Raw genomic sequence first — 26,515 nt, forward strand, 5'->3', positions numbered from 1 at the left:
AAAACGTTTGGAGGGAAAGTAGGACTGGGCAGGACTGTGCACTGAGAAGAAAACAGATGCACAGAGTGCATTTTAATCATTACACATTCCATACAATATATAATAGAATATAATAATATAAGAACATGTCATTAACAATATTGACAAAAAAGTGCCAGAGTGCAGAATAAAAATGTGAGGAATAAGGAGGAATAAATAATTGTAAAAATTATTTACATTTAGGGTACATGTCACACACAAATACACCACAAAAGTCAAACTGCATATTTTCATATGACAAAAATTCAATCAAAAATTGTAATGAAGTATCAAAATTCACATGGCTTCACACAGTGCTTCTGAAGAAATGTCCCAAACTGAGTTTAACCTCACTTGTTCTGTAGAGTTTGCACAAGGCACTTAATGGCTGTCATTGCCAATGCAGGTGTCCAAATACTGTTGCTAGAAGCTGCTATTTTGAGATCAGTTTTTCTGTCTACTTTACCGTAGTGAACGCTAAGATTTTGGTAGATAAGCTTGTCTCCTGACTTTAAGACCACCTTCTCAGTGCCAGTCCTAGTGGATACTTTGTCTCCATGTATCCCAACACATCTAACACATCTAATGCTACTCAGCCCTCTGTCTGTTCAAACAGGCTGTGTTAGAGCAGGGAACCGCTAGACCATAGCAGCCATGAGCTCCTGGACTAGGTCTGAGAGAAGCTTCAGGACCGGGTTTGAGGGGAGCTCCATGAATGGATCTGAGGGGACGTCCAGGACTCCCCTCAGAGCAGAGTGCACGTGGCTGAGCGGGACGGGGGGGGCCGAGGGCTCCCGGAGGCTGTGCTGGGGATCTTCTCCAGCCCTTCGCTGTGTGAGCTGCTGCCGAGGGCCTCTCTGACAGGTAAGCCCACTGTGGCGCTCCCCTGTGGAGCTTCTGCTTTCTCCTTCTCTTGCTTGGTTCTGGTGAAAGACCTCCGCTTGAACAGAGAGATCTAAAGCCACATGAGTATGCCAGCAGAAGTGCTATTTTAATAGATTTTTATCAAATAATGAAAGCAATTATGTAATCATATTGGAAGGAATAATATTAAGAATAAATTTATAATGTATAGCCTCCGTGTTATTTTAAAACAATCACAAAACCCAACAGTGGCGTGAGTATTTTGGTCTGATTCAGATACCTTGCTGTTCGACCCAAAGAAGCTTTTCCTTTTCTCTTGTTTCGTTTCAATCTGGAATTGTGATTTTTCCTCTACAAGTGGATGGGCTCCATCTTTAACTTGAGAATCTACAGATAGCAAAGTGTAACGGTCAGTAATTTGTGTACTGTCCCTTTAAATTACATTTACGTAAAATGCGTGTGCATGTAGGCCAAGCAGAGAAGGTTTTTGGTTTGTACTGTACATGATGGACATTACTGAACCCAGATCTTCTTTTGTCATTATTTAACTTCTCTAGTAACACATTTATGTGCTTTGGATGTTTCTACAATTCATGTATGAACTGTCTACCAAAAACTGAGTTGAGTCTGACTTGTGTCTCCTCCACGTGTTTCACAGGTCTCTCTTCTAGTTCCAAAGCTCTCTGCTAATCTGGGTTGGAATATATTTTAATAAGACTAACTCCAAGAATTACAACAGCCACCTTCACTACTGAAGACATGAAAACTGTAATATATAATGATGAAAATTTTAATTCACAGAGGTTCTTTCACACAAAAAGGCGCATTGACATGCATTAATAGTTTAGGTAAGTGGTAAAATGAAGCAGGAAGCAGGTTTACTGGCACCTGTCAGAGACTGCACAGCTTCTTTACACTGCCCCTTCACTGGTCCATCAGGAACACATGCATCTGTGACATCTTCCTCAACATCTTCCTGCGTCAAACAGAACATCAACGTCTCCACTAACGTCACCACCACATGTGCTGGTTATTTTCATTTGTTCTTTAATAATATAAACATGATGTTAACTTTTATGAAGTGTACCCATGGCTGTGTGTTGTATAGAGGGTACCCCTGACTATGTGTTCTATAGAGGGTACCCCTGATTGTGTGTTGTATAGAGCGTACCCTTGCCTGTGCTCTAAGCTGAACCATGTTTGTTTGTTGCTGCTCCACATTCTCCAATGGCTCTTTTTCTATCTTATTGTTCTTATCATCATCTTCTTCCTCTTCCTCTTCTGTTTGATCTTCTTCTCCATTTGTCTCATCATCACTGAGCTCCATGGTTCTGTGACTATAGTCCTGCCCAAGATGTAAAGCAACAGACATCAGGGTTTGTTACATATAACCACGTGAAAATATTTAATAAATGATTCATTTATTAAAATCTAGATGTGAGGGTTAAAGAAGCAAAGAGTTAAGAAAGTATGTGTGGAAAGATGTAAACTTGTATCAAAGAATCCTCATATACAAGAGAAATGCTATGGGAAAGGGCAATCTTTCCTCGCACACAGACACACACAGACACGCACACACAGACACGCACACACAGACACGCACACAGACACAGACATGCACGCACGCACGCACACACACACACACACACACACACACACACACACACACACACACACACACACACACACACACACACACACACACACACACACACACACACACAGACACAGACACACACACAAGGTTGCTTGTCCACTATGGGTTGGCATATTCTTACCTGGCCAGTGCAAATGCAATCCACTCCACCTCCTCATTCAAACATTCAAACCCAGAAATATGAAAAAGATCACTTGTACCTCACTGCACCTGTTATTCTTATCTAGTGATCTGTGGTATATTTTGTAATGCTATGATCTGTATTATACATATAAATTTAACAATTAAATCTATAATATTGATATGCTGCATAAACAATGAGATGACATTGAAATGAACCTGTATGCCATAAACCTAATTGTCTTTATTACTGTACGAACAATGGAGGTGAAGCACAGACTATTCAAAATGGGGAGATAAAATAGAAAAAAATAGTAAAAAGTAACTAAGCAATAATTACATGCAACTCAAATTTTCTCATGACAATAATGGGATTAATACATTTTTATGGCATATAGCTGATGCTTTTATCCAACGCGGCTTACGATTATGACTGAACACAACTTGAGCAATTGAGGGTTAAGGGCCTTGCTCAACTGGGCAGTGGTGGGACTTGAACTGGCAACCTTCCAGTTACTAGTCAGGTACATTAACCACTGAGCTACCCCTGCCACCAGTACAGAAGATAAGAGACAGATAAGGTTACTCAGACTGTAGGATATCAATACAGAACATAAGAGACAAGGTCACTCAGACTGTAAGATATGAATACATTTTTGCTACCACTTGCTAAACAAATACAACAAATATACAAATCTAAGGCTACCATATATGCTTTAATAATACTGGAGATTAACACTGGAAAACAACTAAACTACATGGACCAAGACATGAAAAAAAGACTCATTCACCAATTAAACAAAAACAAGACATGCAAAAAGACTTGTTTACTTTTTAAAATATTTTGTAGGTCCTAAGATATTTCAAAAGATTCTCATGATGAAAGGGAAGTTGTTTACAAAAGCTTTAACTAACAAATAATATTCAAAGTGAAGACATAAACGTAATTTGGAATGAGACTGGTGAAAATGGCATTAGATAAAAAGATGAGAGATGCATACTCAATGACACAAAGAGGAAGGCACAGTGGAAGGCTGACGCTGCGGTCATTTTAAGTTAAGGTAATGAGGTAGAACATCATCCCAGAACTGCTGAGGCTTCTGGGATTTGGAGTGCGAGTTGCCTTTTCTAGCCGATTCCTGTCTGCGTTTGCCTGACTGTTCAGCCCTTTGGCCTTCTCTCCTTGATGTGGATGATGAAGCCATCTTTCCATTCTTTTTTCCTTTCTTCCTACACTCCTCTTCCTCTTCTTCTTCTTCTTCTTCTTCTTCTTCTTCTTCTTCTTCCTCCTCCTCCTCCTTTTCTGTTTGATCACCACTTTTCTGCTCATCCTCCTCCTCTTCATCCTGTTCTTCTTCTTCATTCTCTTCTTCTTCACTATCTTCATCCTCCTCCTCCACACACTCTTCCTCTTCAGCACTTCTACTCTCCTCTTCTCCCTCCTCCACACCTTCTGCTTCAACGCTCTCTTCCTCTTCCACCCAACTCTCCTCCTCTGCTGGATCTCCTTCACCCTCTTCTTCCTCACTTTCACCTTCATTCCCCTCCTCCTCATCCTCTGTCTCATCCTCCTCCTTTGCTTCTGACACCTCCTCCTCTCCCTCTTCACTCTCCTCTTCTTCTTCCCCACTCTCCTCCCCCTTTCCACTATCCACCTCACTGCCACCTTCTGATTTGCTGCTTTCTTTCTCATCTTCTTCCTCTGATTCGATCTCCTCGGACTCTGCCTCGCCCGATTGGCTGCTCTGGCTGTCTATCTCTCTGCCAGACTCTTTACCACTCTCTCCTTCCTCCACCTCACTCATTTTGCTCTCTTCTTCTGCTTCCTCCTCATCCTCACCTTCTTCATATTTTCTACTTGTGTCACTCATATCTTCTTCATCTCTGTCACTGCTCCCATCCTCTTCCTCCTCGTCTTCCGGCTCTGTCTCAGTTCTACTTCTCTCTGCTTCTCCCTCACTCGGCTCCTCTTGGCTTGACAATCTCATAGTTGTGTCATCTTCCTCCTCCTCCTCCTCCTCCTCCTCCTCCTCCATCACATCACTCAGAAATGTACTCTCTCCCTCACCACACATACCGCTGTTCCTCTCCACTCCTCCTCTCCCCTCTTGCTCCACTTCCTCCTGTGAAGACTGATCAGATTCCTCCCCCCTCTTCTCTCCTCTTTTCTTCTTGCGGTCCCCAGCCCTCTCTGATAAGCTAGGGTTAGGGCTAGAGTTGATTCCTGACTGGTACTGAGGTATGCTCTTCTCCCAGTCCTCGTGTGACCCTCTGGGTTCTAGTATGGCAGTGACAGGTACTGCTGTCCTTTGTCTCGGCTCGTCACTAATGGAGGAGGTGTCTGAGAGGGTCCGCCCATTGGGCGTGTTTGATGTGATCCCGTTGGGCCATGTGTATGAAGCAGGCTTGGAGGAGCTGTTAGCTGGTGCTTGGAAGTGGCTGATGGACGCTTCTGTCATGAGGCACACAGGACTCTCCAGGACCTGGGTTAACGAGTTTACCCTGAGGGGACTATCGTGCCACACACACTCTGATTGGGCTCCCGATCTGGACACTGTGCTGTCAGCTGTATTTTCTCCTGCTGCAGAATCAGTGAGAGGAGCTTTGGATGGACCTTTTGCTGTATTTTGTCTTCTCATGCTGGCCTCAGAAAACAGAGGATTTGGCTCAGGTACTATAGACATGGTCTTCTTGGTAGGTGTGTGAGCTTCTGTGAGCTCTCTGCTACTAATGCTGACATCCCTCCCTTTTCCAGCATGTCCTGACCTTGACTGTGTGTGTGGCTCAGCAGTGCTATAATGTGATTGGCGCTGCACCTCTACTCTTCTCCTCATCTGCTTTTTCACACTGCTCTCAGGCTCTCCTGGTGTGTGCTTCATCTGCGTGGCTTTAGCGGGTGTCTCTATAGGTGTCTGTTTGCCTGAAAGTGCTTGACTATTATCTGCAGCCTGTTTGAGATGGCATTCCTCAGGCTTCCTCCTCATCAGGTTATCTTTCTCTTCAGCGCCTCTTTGCTGACCTTTGGCCTTTGACCTCTGCTGAGCTTCAGATCGGGCTTTGCCTGAATCCTCTTCACATGAGAGTTTTGATTTCTCTACCTGTTTTTCATGGACTGAATGGGCTTTTGGTGTATCTCCAGGCCTGCCCACGTCTTCTTGGCTCAGCTGGGTCTTCCTTTTTCGCTCTGTAATGTCTGATTGAGTTTTCCTCTCAGTATTTATCAGCTGACTTTGCCTGGCTGTGTGGACAGGTGAAAGTGGCATAGACCCAACTCTGCTAAGATCAGCCAAGCTTGGTGTCTGGGCCCCTCTTGGAGCACTACTGCTCACTGTTTTGTGCTGTATAGGCTTGCCTTCCTTCAGAGTTATGAAAGCCTTCCCCCTCTCACAGACTCCACCCTGAGAGCTGGCAACTGGAGAATCCGCCAGGAGCCACTCGTCACTGGGGCTCCTCAGTGACTCAGTGGGCAGGGCCTTGTAAGAGATAAGCCCCGCCTGCTTATCAGAGCAGGCAGAGCTTGGTGTAGGCTGTCCCACCGCCTTACTGTACTTTTTCACAACCATAACCTTCTTCTGTCCAAAGCCCCAGAAGCAGAGGACAAAAGGAGGAAAAGCATTCAAAGAGAGAAAGACAGGGGGGAGAGAAAGCGGAAAAGAGAGAGAAGCCAATGAGCATGCAGTGCAAGATGAACAAGTATAGAATGAATTGAACATGGAAAAACAAATGAGAGAAAAGTAAGAAAAGGTACAGAGAGCCATACCAGAGCAGACGTTGAAAATTACAACCCTGGGAAAAGGCTAGACAGTTAAAGCCAGTGTCCTGTAGAGTTACATTTACTCCTACATGTACATATACGTACTCCTATTGATTTTATTAAATTATTTTCTACCTTAAAGACCCACCACTGTGAACCACAGCTTACCTTCTGTACAGGAGACAATGTAAGAGTCTTGTCACCTGGATCCAACTTCATTACATGAGTCTGTCAGTGCAGAAAGAAATATGAACATTGTCCCTGAACATGAACATCACCCATAACCATGAACATCACACATTAACATCACCCTTGAACAAAAACACCACCCATGAACATCACCCATTAACATCACCCCTGAACAAGAACACCATCCATGAACATGAACATCATCCATTATCATTGCCCCTGAACATGAACACCACCCATCATCATCGCCCATGAACACCACCCATTATCATCACCCATGAAAATCAATCACAATCACTTTTCGATCGCACTATTATCCATACTATTCAATTTGTACAATAAATAACTATGTATACAATCACAAATCCTGCACTTCTTGGAATGAGAGAAACAGAACGTTTCTCTGAAGTAGCTTTACATCCCATTATATCGTTCATATATTGCCCACAGAAAGAAAATTGAGTTATATGTTGGTTGTTATGAAGTTATGGTTATAAATCAATTAAAATAAGATGCTTTGTGTACTTACCAAATTTAACAAGTCAGTTGTTTCTCCCAAATCCTTAACACTTTCAATGTCTCCACTGTTTTCATCTGGAAAGCTTTTCCCATCAACTTGCTCAGTTATCACCCTGCCTATGAAAATCAGTATTACTTAAGCAATTAAACCAACTACACATTTCATGTCAAATGTAAAAATATGAGCTGTTTCATCACCAATCTCCACACCTGAGGAAATTGTTCATTACCTGTGCAGCTAGTAAAACCATTCTTCTTGCTTTGCAGTCTTGTGGGGTGCAGACATGGGGGCAGGGTCTGGCTGGAAACAGGCAGAGACTCACTGAGATAACCAGAACTAAGAGGTGGAAGAGTTCGGAACATCATCCCAAACTGCTCTGGAGAACGCTCCTAGAAAGCAGAAAACAGCTTCAGTGACTTCCACAGTTTGATCAATTGCTAAAGTTCAAACTAAAATTTCACTGCACTCCATGTGATTGATGTGAATACTTGAAGAAGGATGAGAAATTTCATATGTGGGGGGAGAAACACAGAAAGCATGTCTAAAAGAAGTCAGAGAGAAAAATGTATTTTTGAATTTAAGATGTTTAGTACCAAAGGATACTTCAGCCAGCCAAACTACTCACTAGTGGGGGATTAGCATTACACACACACACACACACACACACACACACACACACACACACACACACACACACACACACACACACACACACACACACACACACACACACACACACACACACACACAAGATCACACTAATTGCTCCCAACTGACTAGCATTCATTCATAGTTAGTGACGCTATAATCATAATTAGCCATACTTAATTATCCATGCTAAAGTGTTCTGGCACTAGACAGGAGCAGGTGAGTACGAGAGGCAGATATGTGCTTTGTGGCTATAGCTGCAGTCCGTGGACCCACCCGCTCCCTGCGTCTAACCCGGGCAGAGAGGCTTCTGCTTAGGCTGAGTTGGCCTCCTGTCTGCCCGACCAGCTCCGTGCTGGCTGTCTCCATGTAGTTCTCTGTGATGTCACCGTCCTCCAGGATAATGTCCTTTGACCCTTTAACCCTAGGTTTGGCTAACACCACCATGTGACATCCACCACATGTAACCTGGTATGGAAGAACATACACATATCTCAGAAATGACAGCAATCCAGGGTATATGCAAAGGGTTGATGTATTATTAAGATGAAAACAGCAAGATTTGGAGGATTAGATTAGAAACACACAGACTGCACTTCGTAGATGAGGAAGCGAAGACAGAGCGTTGGTTGGAACTGGTTGGTGAAGTTCTCCTCTCCAAGACCCAGCTTACCATGCCGGCCATCTCCAAAGGTGTACAGAAGACCACTCTCTAAAATCAACACACTGGAATAAGGAAAACTTCCAAAGTCCCACAGCTCATCTGAACTTATATTTGAACATGACATCAACCCAAAGTAAGAATGACCACACATACTTATCAGTGGACACATATAAAGGTAGCAGTCTGTGTGCATATGGAAAATTAATGGCAGTCTGTGTGCATGTGTTTTGGCAGAATCTGTATTTGGTAGAATATGTATTGGTATGTTAGTACTGTCTGTCTACTGCAAGGAGCCACATAGTCATTAAAAAACAGTGAACATTAGATTAAACATCAGTAACAAAATTATATGTATTATTGTCATTAATATTCATCAGATGCTTCATATGATAGTTCTAAAAGTGACTGAAATGATGCTACTGCTGTTATCATTATGTTTGCAAGACAAAGCCAACATTCTGTTTCTTCTTAATCAAATACCTCGCCACCCAAATTACCCAACAGTCCCTCAACACCTACCCAATCAGCATAAGTCACCCAGATGGTTTTACATGGTTGAGCATCAGAAAGTCTTATGAACAGGTATTTCCCTTTTTACGTTACCAATTGGTATTATATAGTACCATCAAGAACAGTAATAGTAACTTTATTGTTATACACCAAATGAGATTAGTCAACTTTCTCCTCTCATGTGATATAGCCACCTCAATCCTACAGTTAGTTCTCCCTCCAGCTGTTTCACAACAGTTTTCCCTTTTTCTCCTGATTCTTCCATTATACTTTAGTCATGCTCTTTCATCACGGATCTCATTTGATTTCCTTTGTTTCCTTGGTTGGTCTTGTTTGGTTGATAATTAGCTTGTCCGGTTGGTCATTCCCATAGGCTGCTTAAAAGTTTTTTCCTTTATTTCTTTGTCTTTTCTTTACTAGCCTAGTTATATATATATATATATATATATATATATATATATATATATATATATATATATATATATATATATATATATATATATATATATATATTTTATCCTTGTTAATTAGGGTGGTGACCCAATTAACCTTATCAACAGTAACTGTTGATTATTAAAAGTGTTAAAACTGCCCACACCACGTCCAATTAATAAACAGATGTGTAATTAGTAATTAATAATAATGATCTCTCAAGATAAATTACCCTAATAATCCCCTAATTGGTATTTAGTAGCAATTACCCCTAAACTCAACTTAAACTACCCCTAAACCCAAATAGACCTCATCCCCGACAGCTAAAATATCCCTCAGCCAATTATACCTTAACACAAAAAAAACCTGAAAGCCAAATGCCCCTCTACAACTATAGCCATCAGCCAAACTGTCCTAAACAACTACCCCAAATGCTAAATAACCCCTCAGCCACAACCACCCCAACAGCTAAATAACACCCCAGTCTCAACTACCTCACAGCCAATTACCCCTTAATCCAAATTACTCCCCACAGCCCTTCATTATCTACACCATCAGCCAAATTGGATTCAACAATTACCCCCAAGATAAATAACCACTCAGCTACCCCACAATTACTGTCAGCCAAATTGCCCTTAACAACAACTACCCCATCAGCCTTCAACTATAATTACCCCAACAGCTCAGCAACCCCACAGCCAAATAGCCGTCAGACAAAAATATCTCAGCAGTGAAATACCAAATCAACCACAACTACTTCACAGCCAATTAGCTACCCTATTAGCCTCCAGCTTTTAACCACAACTACAACAGCTGAATAACCACTCAGCCTCAACTACACCACAGCAAATCACAGGTCATTTTACGTCAAACAGCATTTAACATCATTTAACAGCATTTCAGGATTTCAACAGTACTCAAGATTTAATTTCATGCTTAAACAGAATTTAACATTGAGTTATCAATGTTAAAACAGCCAAATAGCAGTTTATTGTTTTTTATCTGCTTTGTCAAGCCAACATATAGTTAGTTCATGAACTTTGCCTTTCTAGTAATAAAGTTATTATTATAAGATTATAATAAGATCATATTATTATTATTATTATTATTACTATTATTGTTATTAAGATGGATATGGAACTGCAGGCAAGCAGAGCTGTGGTGGGCAATGAAACAGGGTCCATGCAGTACCTGTGACCACAGCTGTGTGGTTCTCTCCACATGTAATGTACTTCACTCTCCCCTTATTGAAGTGCTCCACCACTCTGGGTGATCGCGACTCGAAAATAAAGGTGCCATGACCCAGCTGGCCATACTGACCCAGGCCAAATGAATACAGGCAATTCTCTGAGACAGATCATAGAAAGATCACAAACATATAGACACACAGACACAGACACAGACACACACACACACACACACACACACAATCAGGCAGGCAACAATCTTTTCAGAGAAGAAAATTTCAAACAAATGTCTGAAGCATGAACGCATGCATCTCTGCAACTGTCTCTGTGGACAGTTGTTTGGGCAGGGCCCTGCTGAGAGGCCTCGTACCTGTGAGCACCACCGTGTGGCCACCTCCACAAGCCACCTGCAGAACACGTTCAGACACGCCCCCCACTCTCTGAGGAACTCTGTGATTGGGCAGCTGATCTGAGGAGAGCCCCAGCTTTCCGCTGTCCCTCTCTCCAAACGTAAATAAAGCCCCATCCACTGGAACACAGACAACACACAGCTCACACCTGGTGCTTAGCAATACACCGTCTGTTACAGCATATATCGTGGCTCTGTCATTCTACTGAGCCAACGGCACTGATGACACTCATGTTAAGCAGTTAGCAGCAGTGTATTACAAACAGTGGAAGCTGTAAAGATTATACAGAGACTTGACTGCTGAAGTAATGTTCTCGCAAGAATAATTTCTGAGTCAAGTTTTTTGTCTTTGGGCAACATTAACATGGGACACCGACTAGCTCTCTCTTAGTTCTTTATCTCAGTATGTAATGCAAAGTGTCAGTATTCATGCACAGCTCTGTGAAATACACGGATGTGAGTGTTATTACCTGTGATGAAGGCAGAGTGGTAGTAACCACAGGAAACCCAGGCCACTTGCTTCCCTGTAGGCAGCTCCCGGGGGGTCCAAGCACAGTCCTCCTTTCCCATACCAATTTGGCCTTCCGAGTTGTCACCCCACATAAACAGCCTCCCATCCTCTGAGAGCACACGGTACAAACATCACCCAGGGAGCTCTATCCACCCAGCACAGTAACCCCACCTAGCTGATAGTGCAGGGGTACAAACATCACCCGAAGACCTACGCAGCACAATAACCCGACCAAGCTCACAAACACCACCCAGGGAGCTCCATCCACACAGCACAGTAAATCCACCAAGCTGACAAACACCACAAAGGGAGCTCCATCTGTCCTTGCACAATAAACCCACCAAGCTCACAAACACCACAGAAGGAGCTCCATCTACCCAGCACAGTGACCCCACCAACCTTGCAATCCAGGGAGTCTCCGCTTGATGAGAGACCCCAATTGGGTCTTAACTCTACTTTAACACATGTGGTACATGCCTATAAACCTGCTTACACTGAATGTGTTAAAAGCACTACACTGTTCAAGCCTTGAATTCAGAATCACTACCACAGACTACATTTCAGCAGGGAAGCACTGAACCAAACTTTAGGATAATGTTTTAAAATGTTTTAAAAACCCGCCCTCATGTGCCTCATTTTATTATGATATCATTTTACATAGACTTTTACAATTAAAGATCAATTATAGTGCTTCACTGTTTTGTGGCTTCAAATGGCTTCAAATACAAAGTTATGTTGCAGTAAAAGATATGCTGATGCATTACTGCCGCAGTCAGGAAGCTTTCAGTGTGAGGAACTCTTACGCATAAGTGCAGCAGATGTGTTGGAGCCTGCTGACAGCATTTTAATCTGTCCTTTTTGGTGAAGAAGTCAACCAGCTGGAATGAAGTTCTTTCCTCGCAGTCCCCGAGACCGAGCTGGCCATCATTATTCCCCCCGGCCACGTACAAATTACCGCACGCTGCCAACACACAAGACACGAGACTAGTGTTACGCCCTTTTGCATCCCCACAGCAATTTGGTCATGTGTTCTCATTCACCGATAATATTTTGTTCTCATTTGTAATACAATACTTACATGTGTAAACAAGTGTATGAGTTCTTCCACATGCAACAAGCTTCACTTTTTCTGACTTCAAGGCTTAAAGAAAAGAAACAGCTTTTTGATAGTTACAGAACACATGCTAACCATGTCAGACAGAGATTTCCTCACACCAAGATGCTGCTGGTGCCATACCTCTGATGGAATAATGTTGAGATAGGGCTCTTCCCTTGACATTTATAAAAAGAACACTAGATTCAAGCTATCTTAGCAGCCAAACCAGAGAAATTGGATGTTCCTCAAGACAAACAGCACATTATTATCACAGTCTCAGTGAACACTTCTCCAGAGTTTTTGTTTGAAAAACAATTATGGACCATTCCAGATTAGGATGGAATGGAATCAAATCTCTTATTTTTATTTCTTTCTATAAAATAGAAAGAATGCATACTATAGAATTTAACAAATATTTTTACTGTAGCCATTGTGGCTGTACCTTCGTTAGATTACCTGGGCATAATTGTGTGTAAAGGTGTATTATGCTTGTGTGAAACACTGTATACCTTCAAGTTAGGCATGTATTGTATATTGCATGTTAGAAACACCCATGAGTTAGGCATGTATTGTTGTATAACTATGGGTTAGGCATATATTGTATATTGTATGTTATACACCCGTGAGTTAGGCATGCATCAACTGATTTAGCAGCTGCAATTTGCAGGCAGCACATGCTCTGTATACCCTTTCCTAAAGAAAAAATACATAAAAAAATAAAAGCAAATTCAGAATGGCATACCTTTCACACAGGTAGGCTTATTCACACTGTTCTTTGATTCCAGGCCAAGCTGCCCCCAATTATTACTGCCAAACATGAACAACTTTCCATTCTCTACATGGAAATAGGGGAAAATTGATCAATTGAGTGATTATGGGCATATACAGCAAAGTGGATTTATAATACTTTGCAACAATGCATTTGCATAGTATATATTTAAATAATCAAGTATTTCCATATCTGTTGACAGCATGGCATGACGCTTGAAGCTCATACCTGTAATTAGCGCTGTATGTTCATCTCCACACGCTACCTTTAAAGGAACATCATTCTTCAACCAAAATTTACTGGGGATATTGTCTGCAAATTTACTTTTGCCAAAAGTAAAGACTGCTCCCGATTCTGCACAAAATAAAACGAATGAGAAGTTAGTTTTTGTGTGATTCTGTGTGTGTGGCTGAGAGAGAGAGAGAGAGAGAGAGAGAGAGAGAGAGAGAGAGAGAGAGAGAGAGAGAGAGGGAGAGGGAGAAGGAGGGGCGTGACCACATGGCATGGTTGCCCCTAACAACATTTACTTCACATCTGCTCGATAAGCAAGACTGAATGTTAACGTTACTTATAGTGACACATTTATAGTGACACACATTTACGCTTGCGAAGTACCATCCTAGTCACGGTATACGCGACGCGGGTGTCGCCGTACAAAACATTCTTAACCGTTACTGCGTATCTAACTAGCTTTATTCACTAAGCTAAGCAGGTTTACTGGCTTCAACTGTGGCGAGCAAAAATTGGGACTTTACTGGTTAGCTAGCTAGACTGCAATTTCAAGCAGAGCAATAATAAAGCGACACAAACACATCCTACCAGGTATCTCATCCTCGGTCTCTCCAGCCATGTCTACGCACCTAATCCGTTTAGCCATTAGCTCGCCAAGCAGCAGCACTACGCCTGCGGCGTTATGGCAACCCTCGCGCTGAAAACACGCCACTTCCGGTTCACTGATGTTTACTCGGAAATGGAACGAGTCCTCCTTCGCTACTGTCCTTCTCAGCTCTGCAAGAATCTCTCATAATGGCACGTCATTTAACTCGATAAACTCACCATGTAACGTTCAATGGGTTTTTTTTTACATTTCCAAACGCATTTCTCATTATTTGGTCAATATGAAATACACCTGATATTTTCGTTTTGCACTTTACGGTTAGCTTGGAGCCTAGCAGGATAAGTAGGTAAAGGCAGTAGAGGAGCCCATCATCAGGTTAACAGTCGCATTAGCCAGGGAGCAGCGCCTGGATAAACTACTGTCGTTGCTGTGAAGGTGCGTTTCTTCCCAACAGCTATGGAAGGAGTGCTTTATAAGTGGACAAATTACATGACAGGTAACTGAGACTTAATCACTCTTATTAATCTGTGTTAATAACATCTGTCCAACTATCGAGCACAGTGCCTGTAGCCTTTTAGCTTCAAAGTTTTGGGTGGCTAAAGTTTTTGCAGCTATAGCTGAAACTAGAGTATAGGGCAGTACTTTTCCTGTGCAGATCTGCTGACATGCTCAGTTGTCATATGATCACAACTCGCTACTTTCCTGTAGCTATAATGAGCCTGTCATTTCAAGTTTTTAAGATGTAATCCCTTTACTACACCAGTCTCAGTATCATTACACTAGGTCCATCTACACTACAATCATTCAATTAACCTCTCTGTATAAATCAGTTATCTATCTATCTATCTATCTATCTATCTATCTATCTATCTATCTATCTATCTATCTATCTATCTATCGTCAGTGGTTGTGTAGTTTAATGACACCCGGCTATTCATAAATGTTAATCCAAAGGATTCATTAACATGTGGATTGCCTGAAGTGTTGTGTGTGGTTTTAGGATGGCAACCACGCTGGTTCGTGCTAAACAACGGAATCATTTCATATTATGACTCTCAAGATGATGTGTGCAAAGGCAGCAAGGGAAGCATAAAGATGTCTGTGTGTGAAATTAAAGGTAAAGCCATTTTTATTTATAACTTACTTATATATAAGTGGAACAGTTGCAAAGAACAATTTAAGTTCATTTTATGATTACAACCCATTAACTGTAATCTTTCAATTGAACTCTTTTGAATGAGAGAAGCTGGCCTAATCCTGTTGTTTTTCTCATTTCCTCGTTCTCCTAAATTAGTTCATCCAAGCGATAACACCAGGCTGGAGCTGATAATCCCTGGAGAGCAGCACTTTTACGTGAGAACTGTAAACGCTGCGGAGAGGCAGAAGTGGCTGGTGGCTCTGGGCAGCTCGAAAGCAGGACTTATCGACACAAGAACCAAAAAAGAGAGAGGTGGGACATTCTCAGCTACAGTGGTACCACAGCATTACACACACACACACACACACAGACAGCATGTAGCACACACTCATCTTAATGAATGCTCATCCATTATTCATCATATCCACACACACACACAGAGGATCTTCTCTATCTCTGTGTCACTCACCCCCTGATTTTGTGTTGTGTCCCCACTCCTAATCATTATGATTAATGATTAGAGTACAAATCAAATTAGATTCTAAATGTGAGGATTTCTCTTGCAGAATTAACAGAGACTAAGGAGTCACTGAAAACCAAGATGTCGGAATTACGACTGTACTGTGACTTATTAATGCAACAGGTTCACACTATTCAGGAGTCTGTGGAACACGAGGGAGAGCATTCAGAGGTCAGTCCCAGAACTGCACACTAGAGCTTTAATCACAGACACTTTCAGAGGACAGTCCCAGAACTGCACACTAGAGCTTTAATCACAGACACTTTCAGAGGACAGACCCAGCACTGCACACTAGAGCTTTAATCATAGACACTTTCAGAGGTAAGACCCAGCACTGCACACTAGAGCTTTAATCATAGACACTTTCAGAGGTCATACCCAGCAATGCACACTAGAGCTTTAATCATAGACACTTTCAGAGGTAAGACCCAGCACTGCACACTAGAGCTTTAATCATAGACACTTTCAGAGGTCATACCCAGCACTGCACACTAGCGCTTTAATCATAGACACTTTCAGAGGTAAGACCCAGCACTGCACACTAGAGCTTTAATCATAGACACTTTCAGAGGTAAGACCCAGCACTGCACACTAGAGCTTTAATCATAGACACTTTCAGAGGTCATACCCAGCACTGCACACTAGCGCTTTAATCATAGACACTTTCAGAGGTAAGACCCAGCACTGCACACTAGAGCTTTAATCATAGACACTTTCAGAGGTAAGACCCAGCACTGCAGATCCCAACAAGGATACTGGAAGGAGATACCACACTTTGGCCAAAAACAAGGAATTTTTCAGAATTTTCATAGAATAAAATATACTTCCTTATTGTAGCATTATGAATGCTTTTGAGCTATTCTTTGTTATAATGTTTTGTGGCATTACCTTTTAATGTTAGCATTCTATTTGCATAACACTCTGTGTATTTATATGCGTGTTAAGATGCTGTGGTCATTACTGTCATGTAGGTCATGTCCATGTTCTTCTTCCATTCTCTCATGTCTGTGGTGGTGCGGCTGTGTTCCCAGATGAGGAAGGAGGCATCATCTCTGCTGAGTGCCACCTGTAATACCTTCATTCAGACACTGGAGGAATGCATGAAAATCGCCAATGCCAAGTTCCAGACGGACATGCTGCAGCTGAGTCCTTCAGACCCTCTGATGTACCCCGTCTCTCCTTCCCCCGTCCAGATGGCCAGGGTAGGGGCTACGTCTCCTGTCTCCCACTGCAAATGCTTCATCATGTAGAAGAAAACCCAACACCATCAGATCAAATTTGAATTTCCAGTTATACATATATATATATATATATATATATATATATATATATATATATATATATATATATGTGACAATTGTCAAAAATAAGTCTATTCAAAGGTTATTCAAGTTTTTTTTCAGATGCAATGTATGTTAGATAAGTATTTAGCATATTCAGCATATTATACAACAATATCATAGTAATGATAATGTAATTAAGGCAGAACATTAAACACATTTGATTTGTTCTGTTCTTGTTCACCACGTAGATGAAACGATCAATCAGCCATCCAGGCACCTACAGTTATGACAGGTACAATCTGCTTGTTTTTCTGTGGGTTACTCTGTTTGTGTGTGGGGTTTCTTTTGTGTGTGTCTGTTATTGTGGCTGTGTGTTTTTTGTTACTGTGTCATTATTTGTGGGTTTCTCTGTGTTTTTGTGGGTTACTGTGGCTGTCTGTTTTTTTTTATTATTGTGTCATTATTTGTGGTTTCTCTGTATTTTTTGTGGGTTACTTGGCTTTATGTTTTTTGTGGGTTACTACTGTGTTTGTGTTTTTTGTGTGTGTTATTGTGTGTTTTTTAAAATTATTATATCATTATTTGTTGGGTCCTGTATGTTTTTTTTGTGGGTTATTGTGGCTGTGTGTTTTTTGTTGATTACTGTGGCTGTGCTTTAGCACACTGGATCTCCTCCACCTTCCCTCAAGGTCAAGTGTGTCGAAGGCATGTGTGGTGGTTCATGGGGTATCCCAGAGACGCACGCGTACGTGCTCGGATACGGAAGCTCTTAGTGACGGTGGAGGAGAGGAGATGGAGCGTGAGTCACTACCCATATACACACGTGAGCACACACACACACACACACACACACACACACACACACACATAATATTTGAGGGGAGGAGGTTGAGCATTGAGCTTTAAACTGTGGCTGTGTCTTCACTGCCGTGTCCATTTCTAAAGGTCACATGCTGTTCAGCAAAGGAAGCACGAACGGCAGCGCCAACACAGCCATCCCAGAGGAGAGCAGCACGGCCTCTCGCTTTGCAGCAGAAACAGACACTCCAGAGTCGGACCTGTCACTCTGAGCGTGTTGGGCCTGTGTTCCTAACCCAGAACCAGCGGACCCGTCTTGCCCACAGCTTTCCATAGGGGTGCTGTTGGGAGTGTTCTTTCCTCAACGAAGCATTTTGGTGCACTTTAATAATGAGAAAGTGGTGGAAAAACATGTCCAATTTGAACGTTTGTATTTTTACACGTATTTCAGATTGTTCTTTGTTCGCCAAATCAATGTTATGTTTTCGGTTCCTGATTTTTGGCCGTTACCAGCTCACTTTAGTAAAGCGTGCTGGTATTTCAGTTTCGATTTTCCAGGTGGTGGATGTGTTGGTGCGTGGGTGGGGGTGGGTGTGTATGCGGACACTAATGAACGCTTTCTTGCTTTGTAGTTCACTTGCCACGCCCCAGTGTTAGCTAGTTTATTAACACATTGTTTATTTATTTTCATAAGTTGCCAGATTTTACATGTCACATCCCTTAATGTAAATGACTTTTGCCTTAAAATTTATTCTTTGCATGAAGGATCTGATGTATTGATAAATGTAGTGTAAAAAAGGAATTAAAAAGGTATAGGATGATTTTTTTTAAACTTATTTATTTTTTCTGTGCCATTACTGTTGACAGTGTGACAATAGCGACAGAAGGGACTGAAGCATATTGCATGCCAGTTTGCCAAATCTACCTTTGCCCCTTCGGGACGCTTTTGGGATCATTACTGTCCAGGATTGTACTTCATGCTGCACAACCCCAGCTACCAAATACAACAAGGGTTTTTTAAACCATTTACAACATCATCAGGTTTTGTGCTGTTCAGAGCACCCCCACCCTCTGCCGGGCCTGAAGAATAGGTCCTTACGAGTTCTGGCGCTAGGTTGGAGAATTGCAGGTGGAGTGGTCCAGATGGAGCCGAGCGCGACACATTGAGCTGTAGCTGAATTATCGTGATCACCTGCTTACACTGCAGAAAGAACTGCAGAACTGGAATAAAGAGCAGAGAAGCTCTTCTTTCACCCGAGTCTGTGCTGGTTTTTGCTTTCACTTTGTCATTTATTTATTAATTTTTTAAATGAAATAGTCACTCTTATGATTCAGGGTTCATTCAGTGGTCTTTCTGAGACTGTTCTGAATACGGTGCACATTGAACCCTTTCATGGCGAACTAGAGGAGACCTTTTAGAGTGAAAATAGACCAGAGCTTCAGAAGGAGAACATATCCGTGTGCATGCAATAAGATCCACTTCTGCTTCTGGTCCTTAAATAAAATAGGGATGTAACAGGTGATAACAAATAATAAATCAACATATAAAGTTTAGAGGTAAACGAATCTGACAGGCTCATGCTTCAAACAGTTCTTACGTGGAATCAAAACAAAAAAAAAAGCCAAATCACTTAGTGACATTTTGATATTATTCTAGGCAAAGTGTGTGTGTGGCTAGGTGTGTGTTTGTGTGTTAGATGAACAATGTGTCTCACAGATTTGAAACTTGCCCTCGCTGTTGTAATACTAATTGACCAACCAGAGGGCTACTGGCTGTTAACGAGGTCATCGCTGTGGGACCAGGCTGTTTTTATTTCAGTCAGCTGTATTTGCCATCTGATTTTCATTTGCAAACCCTTAGAGACTTTTCCTTGATTTCCCCGGACTACGATTAGTGTTCTGTGGGGGTTGTGTTTTCACCATGTTGTGTGCACAAGGAGAGAACAGGTGTAAATGAAGCCTGGCTCCAGACCCCTGCTGGGGGCCAGGCCAATGGGATCACTCCCAGATGGCACACCGCTCAACTGGGAGACACTGAGCAGAAATTATGGCTTTGCGTTAAAAAAGACCTTTAAGGAGGAATGATACTGATACCCACCAAAAGATCTACCATACTTGAAAGCAGTAGGATAGTTGAACAGACGGACATCGTGGCAGACATTTCCCAGTAATTTGTGGCTAGGAGGTTAAAATATGTGTGTGTTTTGAACCTACTGAGGGTAACAATGACCCATGAACGAATGCCGTCTCCACAGAGTGGCGTTATCTAAAGCAGAGTGCAGAGACGAGAGTTGACAGTGACGCTCTCAGGAGGGAGGCCATATTCCAGGGGCTCAGAGTAGTCAGTCAAGAAGTTCCGAAGGGCGAGGCCATTAGGAGTGACATCATCAGAGGAGGGGAGAAGGGAGGAGCTACAGCTTTGACCCTTGTGAGACAGCGTCCTGTTGTCCCCAGTGTTCATCTGTCCTTCCCCTGCATCATCTAATCAGAATGAGAATTACAATGATCCTTTTTGGCTGGCGCATGGATAAGACTTTCATCTGGTACTTATTAGAGGACCTTTGCAAAGCTGTCTTCATATGCACCTTAACTTCCACTGAAGAATAATTCTTGTAAGTCTGCTAAATTACATGGGCAACACTCATTTACAAAGCCCTCAAACAAAGACAAACTCAACTACCATGTCGATCTCTGCTATAAATCTATGATATGTTCTGCGTGTTCTTCTATAATTAAAAAATATGTTAAGAAATGTAGGCTCGTATGAAAGGCTTCTTTACCATCTGGGTGTGCTGCCTCCTGTTGGTCATCTCTGTACACGCATGCCCCTCTCTCTCCTCTGCCCATGATCTGCTCCTCAGACCACTGCAGGTTCTTCAGCAGGAAATAGGTGGTCATCAGGCCCTTGCCCTTCACGTTGATCTCCCCCCGTTCACGGATCTCAAAGGGTTTGTCCTTCAGAACCCTTCAGAGGTCAGAGCACAGAGTCAAACAGGCTACAGTACAGTAGCATATGAGGCCCGACTTCTTTAGTGGGTTTTGAGACATCTAACATCTAACTGGTGTGCGGCAGAAATGGGCAGGTCAGCAACCGTAACATAATGAGAAGCCCAGGAGTGCAGTGAACCTGCAGACAAACATAGCAGAGACACAGTGCCTGTTGGAATATGGGCTTACTCTGAGTGGGAGGTTTCTGACAGAAACTCAGCTTGGTGTCTATAATACAGCTCAGGTGCTTATAGTTCAGAGTGATGTTTATGAGAAAGTTTGTTCAGCTGTATTTGTGTGTATATTTAAGGAGAAGCATACCTGTAGGTAAAAGGGCTCAGGTGTATATGGTCCGGGATGCCGTGACTCTCCATACGTGAGGCAGTGTTCACGGTGTCTCCAAACAGGCAGTATCGGGGCATTTTCTCACCCACAACCCCTGCCAGCACAGGACCTGTGTGAAGACCTACTCTGATCTGGAACATACACATAGAAAAAAAACATAGTATCAGTGAAACAATGTGAGTTCTTGGTGATAATGCTCAGATACTTCCCCTCCATGTCCCTGCTGTTGCTGTTAAGCAGAGGAGAGAACCTCCACCTGGATCGGCTGTTTAGTGATGGGGTTGGTCACCTCCCTGGCTGCGATCCGCATGGCCAAGGCAAAGTTGGCGACGCGTTCGGCGTGGGTGTCCTTGGGGATGGGCACTCCTCCTACCACCATGTAGGCATCGCCAATGGTCTCCACCTGCAGCAAGGTTCCAGTCACAAAGTCTTGGATGAAAAAGACTGCAAAGCCTCAGACAAATCTTTTCACCCGGGTGGACTGTCTCACTGTTTGGGTTACGCCTTAAAGATGTGCAATCCCAGATGTTTTCATTCATGACAGATTTGTGAATGTCACCTCAGACATGATGCACTAGCAAATGCAACGTGTACTCTGGGGGGAAATTGCTTTGGAAAACATTATTATCAGTCTATTTTACTTGGCTGTGTACAGCCTTGGAGAACCTTTTAGGTGTACTGAACTTGAACACAGTTGTTCAGACGTGGTTCATAAACCTTGAAGTAGAAATGCAGGGCTATATGACCAACTGCCGAATGTCACATGTCTTTCTCTGACCTTGTAGACGTCATGGATGTTGGTCAGGCGGTCAAACTTTGAGTACATGCTGTTGAGCATGTGGACGATGTGGATGGGCTCACAGGCTGCACAGATATTCGTGAAGGTGACCACGTCACTGAAGAGGACAGTGCACACCTTGAACTCACCTGAAGTGAGGTGACACCACAAGGACAAAATAACCCAGAGTGAGTCAGTACAGAGCAAGCAGGCAAGCATGCAGAGCTGGGTGTGGAAACATTTGTGCTGAACCTAAAAAATTGCATAGGTTGGATATTTTACAGAGTTTCCAGATTCACTAAGGCCATTTCAAATTTTCATCTTAAATCCATCAACATTTCATATTCTCATCTAATCCCTGTCGCACGTTTGTCAAAAAGTGTGAACAGCTGCCATGTCAGGTTCAGCAAACATTCACCAAAAATGATAAGGTTAATCACCCAGGCCGATTTGTCTGAAAATGTTCATAAAACACCTTTCTACAGGCAAAAAGAACAACTATCCTGTTTTTAAAGATGAGCAAAAACATCACTATAACGATATCAGTATCAGAACTGAGAGCTGACAAAGCCAGAAAGTAGGAATCTTAAATGTTATTAGAGCTGTTTTACTGTCATTTAAGGTCTGTGCTCTCGCAGGCATAAAAAAGACGATATCAAATCAGATGAAAAAAATCAAAAAACAAAAAAGAGAAACGAAAAACTTGGTGAATGCAGAAAGTCTGAATAATTCTACCCTCCACCTGCTCCCTCACCTGCCTCCACCTGCTGGCCCTCTTTGAGCTGGTTGGCGACGTGACGGGGCAGCATGGCGTAGAGCAGTGTCTCTGTCTTCTTTTTCTCCACCTCCAGGTGGCGTGAGAGGATGCGCAGTTCTTCTTTCTTGCGCTCCAGCTGGTTGGAGAGCTCGATCTCAGCCAGGCGCTGCTGGTTCAACAGAATGAGGTCCCGGGTGGTGTCGTGGGGCGCAATGTCGGCCAGGTGCAGACCGCGCTCTTCCAGCTCCTGTAGACTACGCAGCTTAGGAGAGCAGAGATACAGCATACAGCTCAGAGACGGCATCCACACCATCTGACCTGCAACACACACACACACACACACACACACACACACACACACACAGCTTAGGAGAGCAGAGATACAGCATACAGCACAGAGATAGCATCCACACCATCTGACCTGCAACACACACACACACACATACACACACACACACACACACACACAGCTTAGGAGAGCAGAGATACAGCATACAGCACAGAGACGGCATCCACACCATCTGACCTGCAACACACACACACACACAGCTTAGGAGAGCAGAGATACAGCATACAGCACAGAGACGGCATCCACACCATCTGACATGCAACATACACACACACACACACACACACACAGCTTAGGAGAGCAGAGATACAGCATACAGCACAGAGATGGCATCCACACCATCTGACCTGCAACACACACACACACACAGCTTAGGAGAGCAGAGATACAGCATACAGCACAGAGACGGCATCCACACCATCTGACCTGCAACACACACACACACACACACACACACACACACACACACACACACACACACACACACACACACACACACACACACACACACACAGAGCTTAGGAGAGCAGATATACACCATACAGCACAGAAACATATCTGTACCATATGACTTACAAAATACACACACACATGCACACATAAAAACACATTGATTCTTGCTACAATAGTGTGTCAAATCATCAAATCAATGGCAAGTAATTTCTGCACCAACCTATCCCAACATCAGTTTTGTAAAAGCTACTTAAATTTAGGATTAGAAATAAATCTGATATAATTACTCAAGTCTGTTGTGTTACTGGTTTAGCACTTTCAGACTGGTAATTATAAACACAATATAATTTGATAATATGTTAATATATGATGTTAATATTCAAATAGCATGATTTTACCACGGAGTTTGAGCAGGGGCTGGTTCCGGAGGTCCTCGGGAAGCGTTTCTCTCTTAGCCTTCAGCACAAACTGACTGTTGATGAACTTCTTTATGCTGGAGATGCTGAGGGCAACCTCAGGGTGGACCACGCTGAAGTACTGCCGCAGTTGCGCGCCCCGCATCTGCAGGCCTGGCACAAGCTTCTGGATGTTCACGCCACTTTGTTTCACCAAGAGCTGCACACAGGCCGGGAGAAGTGGGTTTGGTTCTGCTTCCAGAGAGACCAGCTGGCGTGATGGACTCCAGCTCCAAATGTGCTGCATTTGCCATATGTGACGTGAAAGACACTGGAAGAAAGTCTTACGTCTTGGTCAAAGACGATGTGAAAGGGGAAGGCACTGCAGAAGGTTTTCAGATCAATCCACAATCTGCCTGGGTAGCTGGGGCAGAAAGACTGCAGGTCTGAGACAGAGAGATATGTGACTCATTAGCTGTGTTCTACATGCGTATGAGAGGCTGTGTTATAAGTGTGTATGAGTGTGTGCATGATGGTTACGTAAAATACACACACGATATGTCATCTGCTTCTGAAGCAATAAAGTAATCAATATTCTAATCAATTAAACCTATTCTATGAGATTTCAAGTTTTACTGGGATTTAGAATTGATCTTCTGAGAACTTGTGTGATTTTGGTTTGGATTAACTAGGTGATTTTAGTGTGGATAACTAGGTGATTTTAGTGTAGCTCTTTGTGGTGTGAACCCTTGTAAACCTTGTGGATGAGTGGAAACCTGGTAAGACGGTCCCATGTCCAGGGTCCTTGGCTGGACATGTGGGGATGCTTGACCCCGTGAGCCTCTCTGGTCCTTTCTCCTGTCCCCTGGCCTGGGCGTGCGGCAGGGCGTCAGTCTGTGTGCCCTCGCTCTCTTCAGTCATGAGGAAGACAATGTGTTCTCTTGATCCCTTCTCATCCTCTTCCTCCTCAGCCTGCTCCAGCACGGTCATGGTCACTCTGCAGCCGAAGAAATCCTTCGCCACGGCTTCGATGATGCCTGCCATGTCGTCATGGAAACAACACCAAACAGGGAAAGCGAGAGGTGTGTTTTACCTTGTGGTGTAAGCTAAGTGTAGAGGGGAGTTTGGTACCAGGAACGATGGGATGTTAGTGTAGAAGGGAGTTTGGTACCAGGAACGATGAGGTGTTAGTGTAGAGGGGAGTTTGGTACCAGGAACGATGGGGTGCAGTCCTTTCCTCTTAGAGTAATAATGGAGGAGGGTCCTGCTGTCACTGATTCGCTCCACACGGAAAGAAGGAGCGTTCATCTCCTGACACCCCCCGCCCCCCAACACACACACAAACACACACACACAAAGAAAACAGGACTTTGAAATATACAGAACATAAAATATACCACACACTAAAAGACTGAGCGGACATCTGTGGATAAAGGACGTGCCAGGATTTACTGTAATGACTGTGTGAACTACATTCCCGGAACAGTGACTGTGGACTTGACTGGTAGTGCACACAGTGGTAGAGGAAACCCAAGCTGTCTGCATTCAGTTCAGGGTAAAACAGTCAGAGAGAGAGAAAAGGTAGTATAAAACCACACCTGGTAAGATAATGCCAGGTAACTATGGAGAGCATCCAGGTTTTCAATGAATTCCACCAGGTTCCCGCCAAGGGTGCGTAGCATGGAATCGTAGCCTGACATTTTACAGAAGCTGAAGAAGTATTCTCCAAAGAGCTTCAGGACCACCTCAGAAGATACACCTGAAAGACAGAGAACCATGGAACTCAGCGTGTGGGTGTCCGTCCTCCCGCTGCACCCAGTGCTGCTACAGTATCCAGTGATCCCCCCCTGCGGCTGCTGCTCTCTGGGGTTCAGGTGAGCAACCTGAGACTGGCACTGACATTCGTATCTGTCCCTGTCCACACACTCCTGCGAATGTGTGCTCCTAGGTCACACACTGCTCTCGATGGACAGCCTTCAGTCGGCCTTCAGCAGGGACATTGTTAACACCTATGCAGAGCTCTTCCTCCCTCTCTCTCTCTCTCTCTCTCTCTCTCTCTCTCTCCCTCGCTCTCAGAATGGAACACAAGCATCCCAGAGGGCCCCACTCGAGGGGCTGTGAGTGCCCACACTGAGTCCTTCACAGGGACACTTTGCTCTGCTTTCTTCCTCTCGCTTTTTTTTTTCCATACTCATCTTCACGCATCGACACTGAATTCAACCCTGAGCCCACTGAGAAACTGCAAGGAACACTTCAGTACAACTCAGCACAGCGCTAAATAGACAATGTTCCTGAACTGATGATGGCGGGAGAGATGAGTGGGACTAGGAAAAAGAGCATGTGACTGAACTAACTATAAAAGAGAGCAGAGAAGCACCAAGGCTCACTCACCCAGCACCCTGCAAGCCTCCTGCACCAGACGAAGGGTGATCTCATCATCGTAAATCTCATATGTCATGAAGGTATCTTGGACCTCTGCCGATAACCTACGAAAATTCAGTCGTGAAACAACTTCCGTCACAAAA

The 26,515-nt window shown here is 43.3% G+C and overlaps 4 protein-coding genes across 7 annotated transcripts in view; 1 reads left to right on the forward strand and 3 right to left on the reverse strand.

Moving 5' to 3' along the window:
• Positions 1 to 73: 73 nt before the first annotated feature.
• LOC113578252 (glutamic acid-rich protein-like) lies at positions 74 to 2,468 on the reverse strand. The gene is made up of 4 exons (XM_027011403.2): positions 2,054 to 2,468; positions 1,771 to 1,858; positions 1,163 to 1,269; positions 74 to 941 (listed from the first exon to the last, which is right to left on the reverse strand). The coding sequence occupies exons 1-4, from the start codon at positions 2,252 to 2,254 to the stop codon at positions 657 to 659; spliced, it is 681 nt and encodes a 226-aa protein (XP_026867204.1). The 5' UTR covers positions 2,255 to 2,468; the 3' UTR covers positions 74 to 656.
• A 672-nt stretch (positions 2,469 to 3,140) lies between these two features.
• On the reverse strand, positions 3,141 to 14,274 carry rpgrb (retinitis pigmentosa GTPase regulator b). The gene is given in 15 exon segments (XM_027011386.2): positions 3,141 to 6,231; positions 6,582 to 6,641; positions 7,132 to 7,238; positions 7,352 to 7,511; positions 8,047 to 8,238; positions 8,358 to 8,482; positions 10,568 to 10,723; positions 10,934 to 11,092; positions 11,443 to 11,592; positions 12,287 to 12,340; positions 12,343 to 12,444; positions 12,562 to 12,624; positions 13,322 to 13,414; positions 13,577 to 13,702; positions 14,168 to 14,274. Coding segments are annotated over 15 exon segments (4,131 nt in total). The 5' UTR covers positions 14,226 to 14,274; the 3' UTR covers positions 3,141 to 3,705.
• A 45-nt stretch (positions 14,275 to 14,319) lies between these two features.
• plekha3 (pleckstrin homology domain containing, family A (phosphoinositide binding specific) member 3) lies at positions 14,320 to 19,183 on the forward strand. 4 transcript variants are annotated; one of them, XM_027011398.2, is made up of 8 exons: positions 14,320 to 14,682; positions 15,187 to 15,303; positions 15,481 to 15,636; positions 15,891 to 16,015; positions 16,876 to 17,046; positions 17,376 to 17,419; positions 17,787 to 17,950; positions 18,073 to 19,183. In XM_027011398.2, exons 1-8 carry the CDS (start codon positions 14,643 to 14,645, stop codon positions 18,195 to 18,197), a joined length of 942 nt encoding a protein of 313 aa, XP_026867199.2. In that variant the 5' UTR covers positions 14,320 to 14,642; the 3' UTR covers positions 18,198 to 19,183. The 4 variants fall into 4 exon arrangements, with proteins under 4 accessions (XP_026867199.2, XP_035376736.1, XP_026867202.1 ...); XM_035520843.1 differs by having other exon boundaries at positions 14,321 to 14,682; positions 17,787 to 17,926; XM_027011401.2 differs by having other exon boundaries at positions 14,321 to 14,682; positions 17,817 to 17,950.
• Positions 19,184 to 20,150: 967 nt separating this feature from the next.
• gucy1b2 (guanylate cyclase 1, soluble, beta 2) overlaps positions 20,151 to 26,515 on the reverse strand; it is a 7,178-nt gene continuing 813 nt past the window's right edge. Inside the window, exons 3-14 of the mRNA XM_035520677.1 lie at positions 26,382 to 26,476; positions 25,589 to 25,749; positions 25,202 to 25,301; positions 24,806 to 25,027; positions 24,339 to 24,436; positions 23,994 to 24,210; positions 22,791 to 23,111; positions 22,037 to 22,185; positions 21,515 to 21,661; positions 21,235 to 21,389; positions 20,706 to 20,890; positions 20,151 to 20,406 (exon numbers count right to left, since the gene is read on the reverse strand). Coding sequence (XP_035376570.1) covers positions 20,192 to 20,406; positions 20,706 to 20,890; positions 21,235 to 21,389; positions 21,515 to 21,661; positions 22,037 to 22,185; positions 22,791 to 23,111; positions 23,994 to 24,210; positions 24,339 to 24,436; positions 24,806 to 25,027; positions 25,202 to 25,301; positions 25,589 to 25,749; positions 26,382 to 26,476 — 2,065 coding nt within the window. The 3' untranslated portion in view covers positions 20,151 to 20,191. The remainder of the gene's footprint in view (positions 20,407 to 20,705; positions 20,891 to 21,234; positions 21,390 to 21,514; positions 21,662 to 22,036; positions 22,186 to 22,790; positions 23,112 to 23,993; positions 24,211 to 24,338; positions 24,437 to 24,805; positions 25,028 to 25,201; positions 25,302 to 25,588; positions 25,750 to 26,381; positions 26,477 to 26,515) is intronic.

The sequence above is a fragment of the Electrophorus electricus genome, chromosome 21 (assembly GCF_013358815.1).
Source record: "Electrophorus electricus isolate fEleEle1 chromosome 21, fEleEle1.pri, whole genome shotgun sequence".
Classification (NCBI taxonomy): domain Eukaryota; kingdom Metazoa; phylum Chordata; class Actinopteri; order Gymnotiformes; family Gymnotidae; genus Electrophorus; species Electrophorus electricus.

Excerpts from the sequence above, each read along its gene's own strand:
- LOC113578252 (XM_027011403.2), bottom strand. The coding sequence starts at position 2,254 with ATGTCTGTTGCTTTACATCTTGGGCAGGACTATAGTCACAGAACCATG. Across the intron at positions 1,859-2,053 it reads AGCTTAGAGCACAGGCAAGG|GAAGATGTTGAGGAAGATGT; the intron begins GTACGCTCTATA and ends TGTTTGACGCAG. Across the intron at positions 942-1,162 it reads TCTTTGGGTCGAACAGCAAG|AACCAAGCAAGAGAAGGAGA; the intron begins GTATCTGAATCA and ends GTCTTTCACCAG.
- plekha3 (XM_027011398.2), top strand. The coding sequence starts at position 14,643 with ATGGAAGGAGTGCTTTATAAGTGGACAAATTACATGACAG. Across the intron at positions 17,420-17,786 it reads GGCACCTACAGTTATGACAG|CACACTGGATCTCCTCCACC; the intron begins GTACAATCTGCT and ends GCTGTGCTTTAG. Across the intron at positions 17,951-18,072 it reads GTCACTACCCATATACACAC|GTCACATGCTGTTCAGCAAA; the intron begins GTGAGCACACAC and ends CCATTTCTAAAG.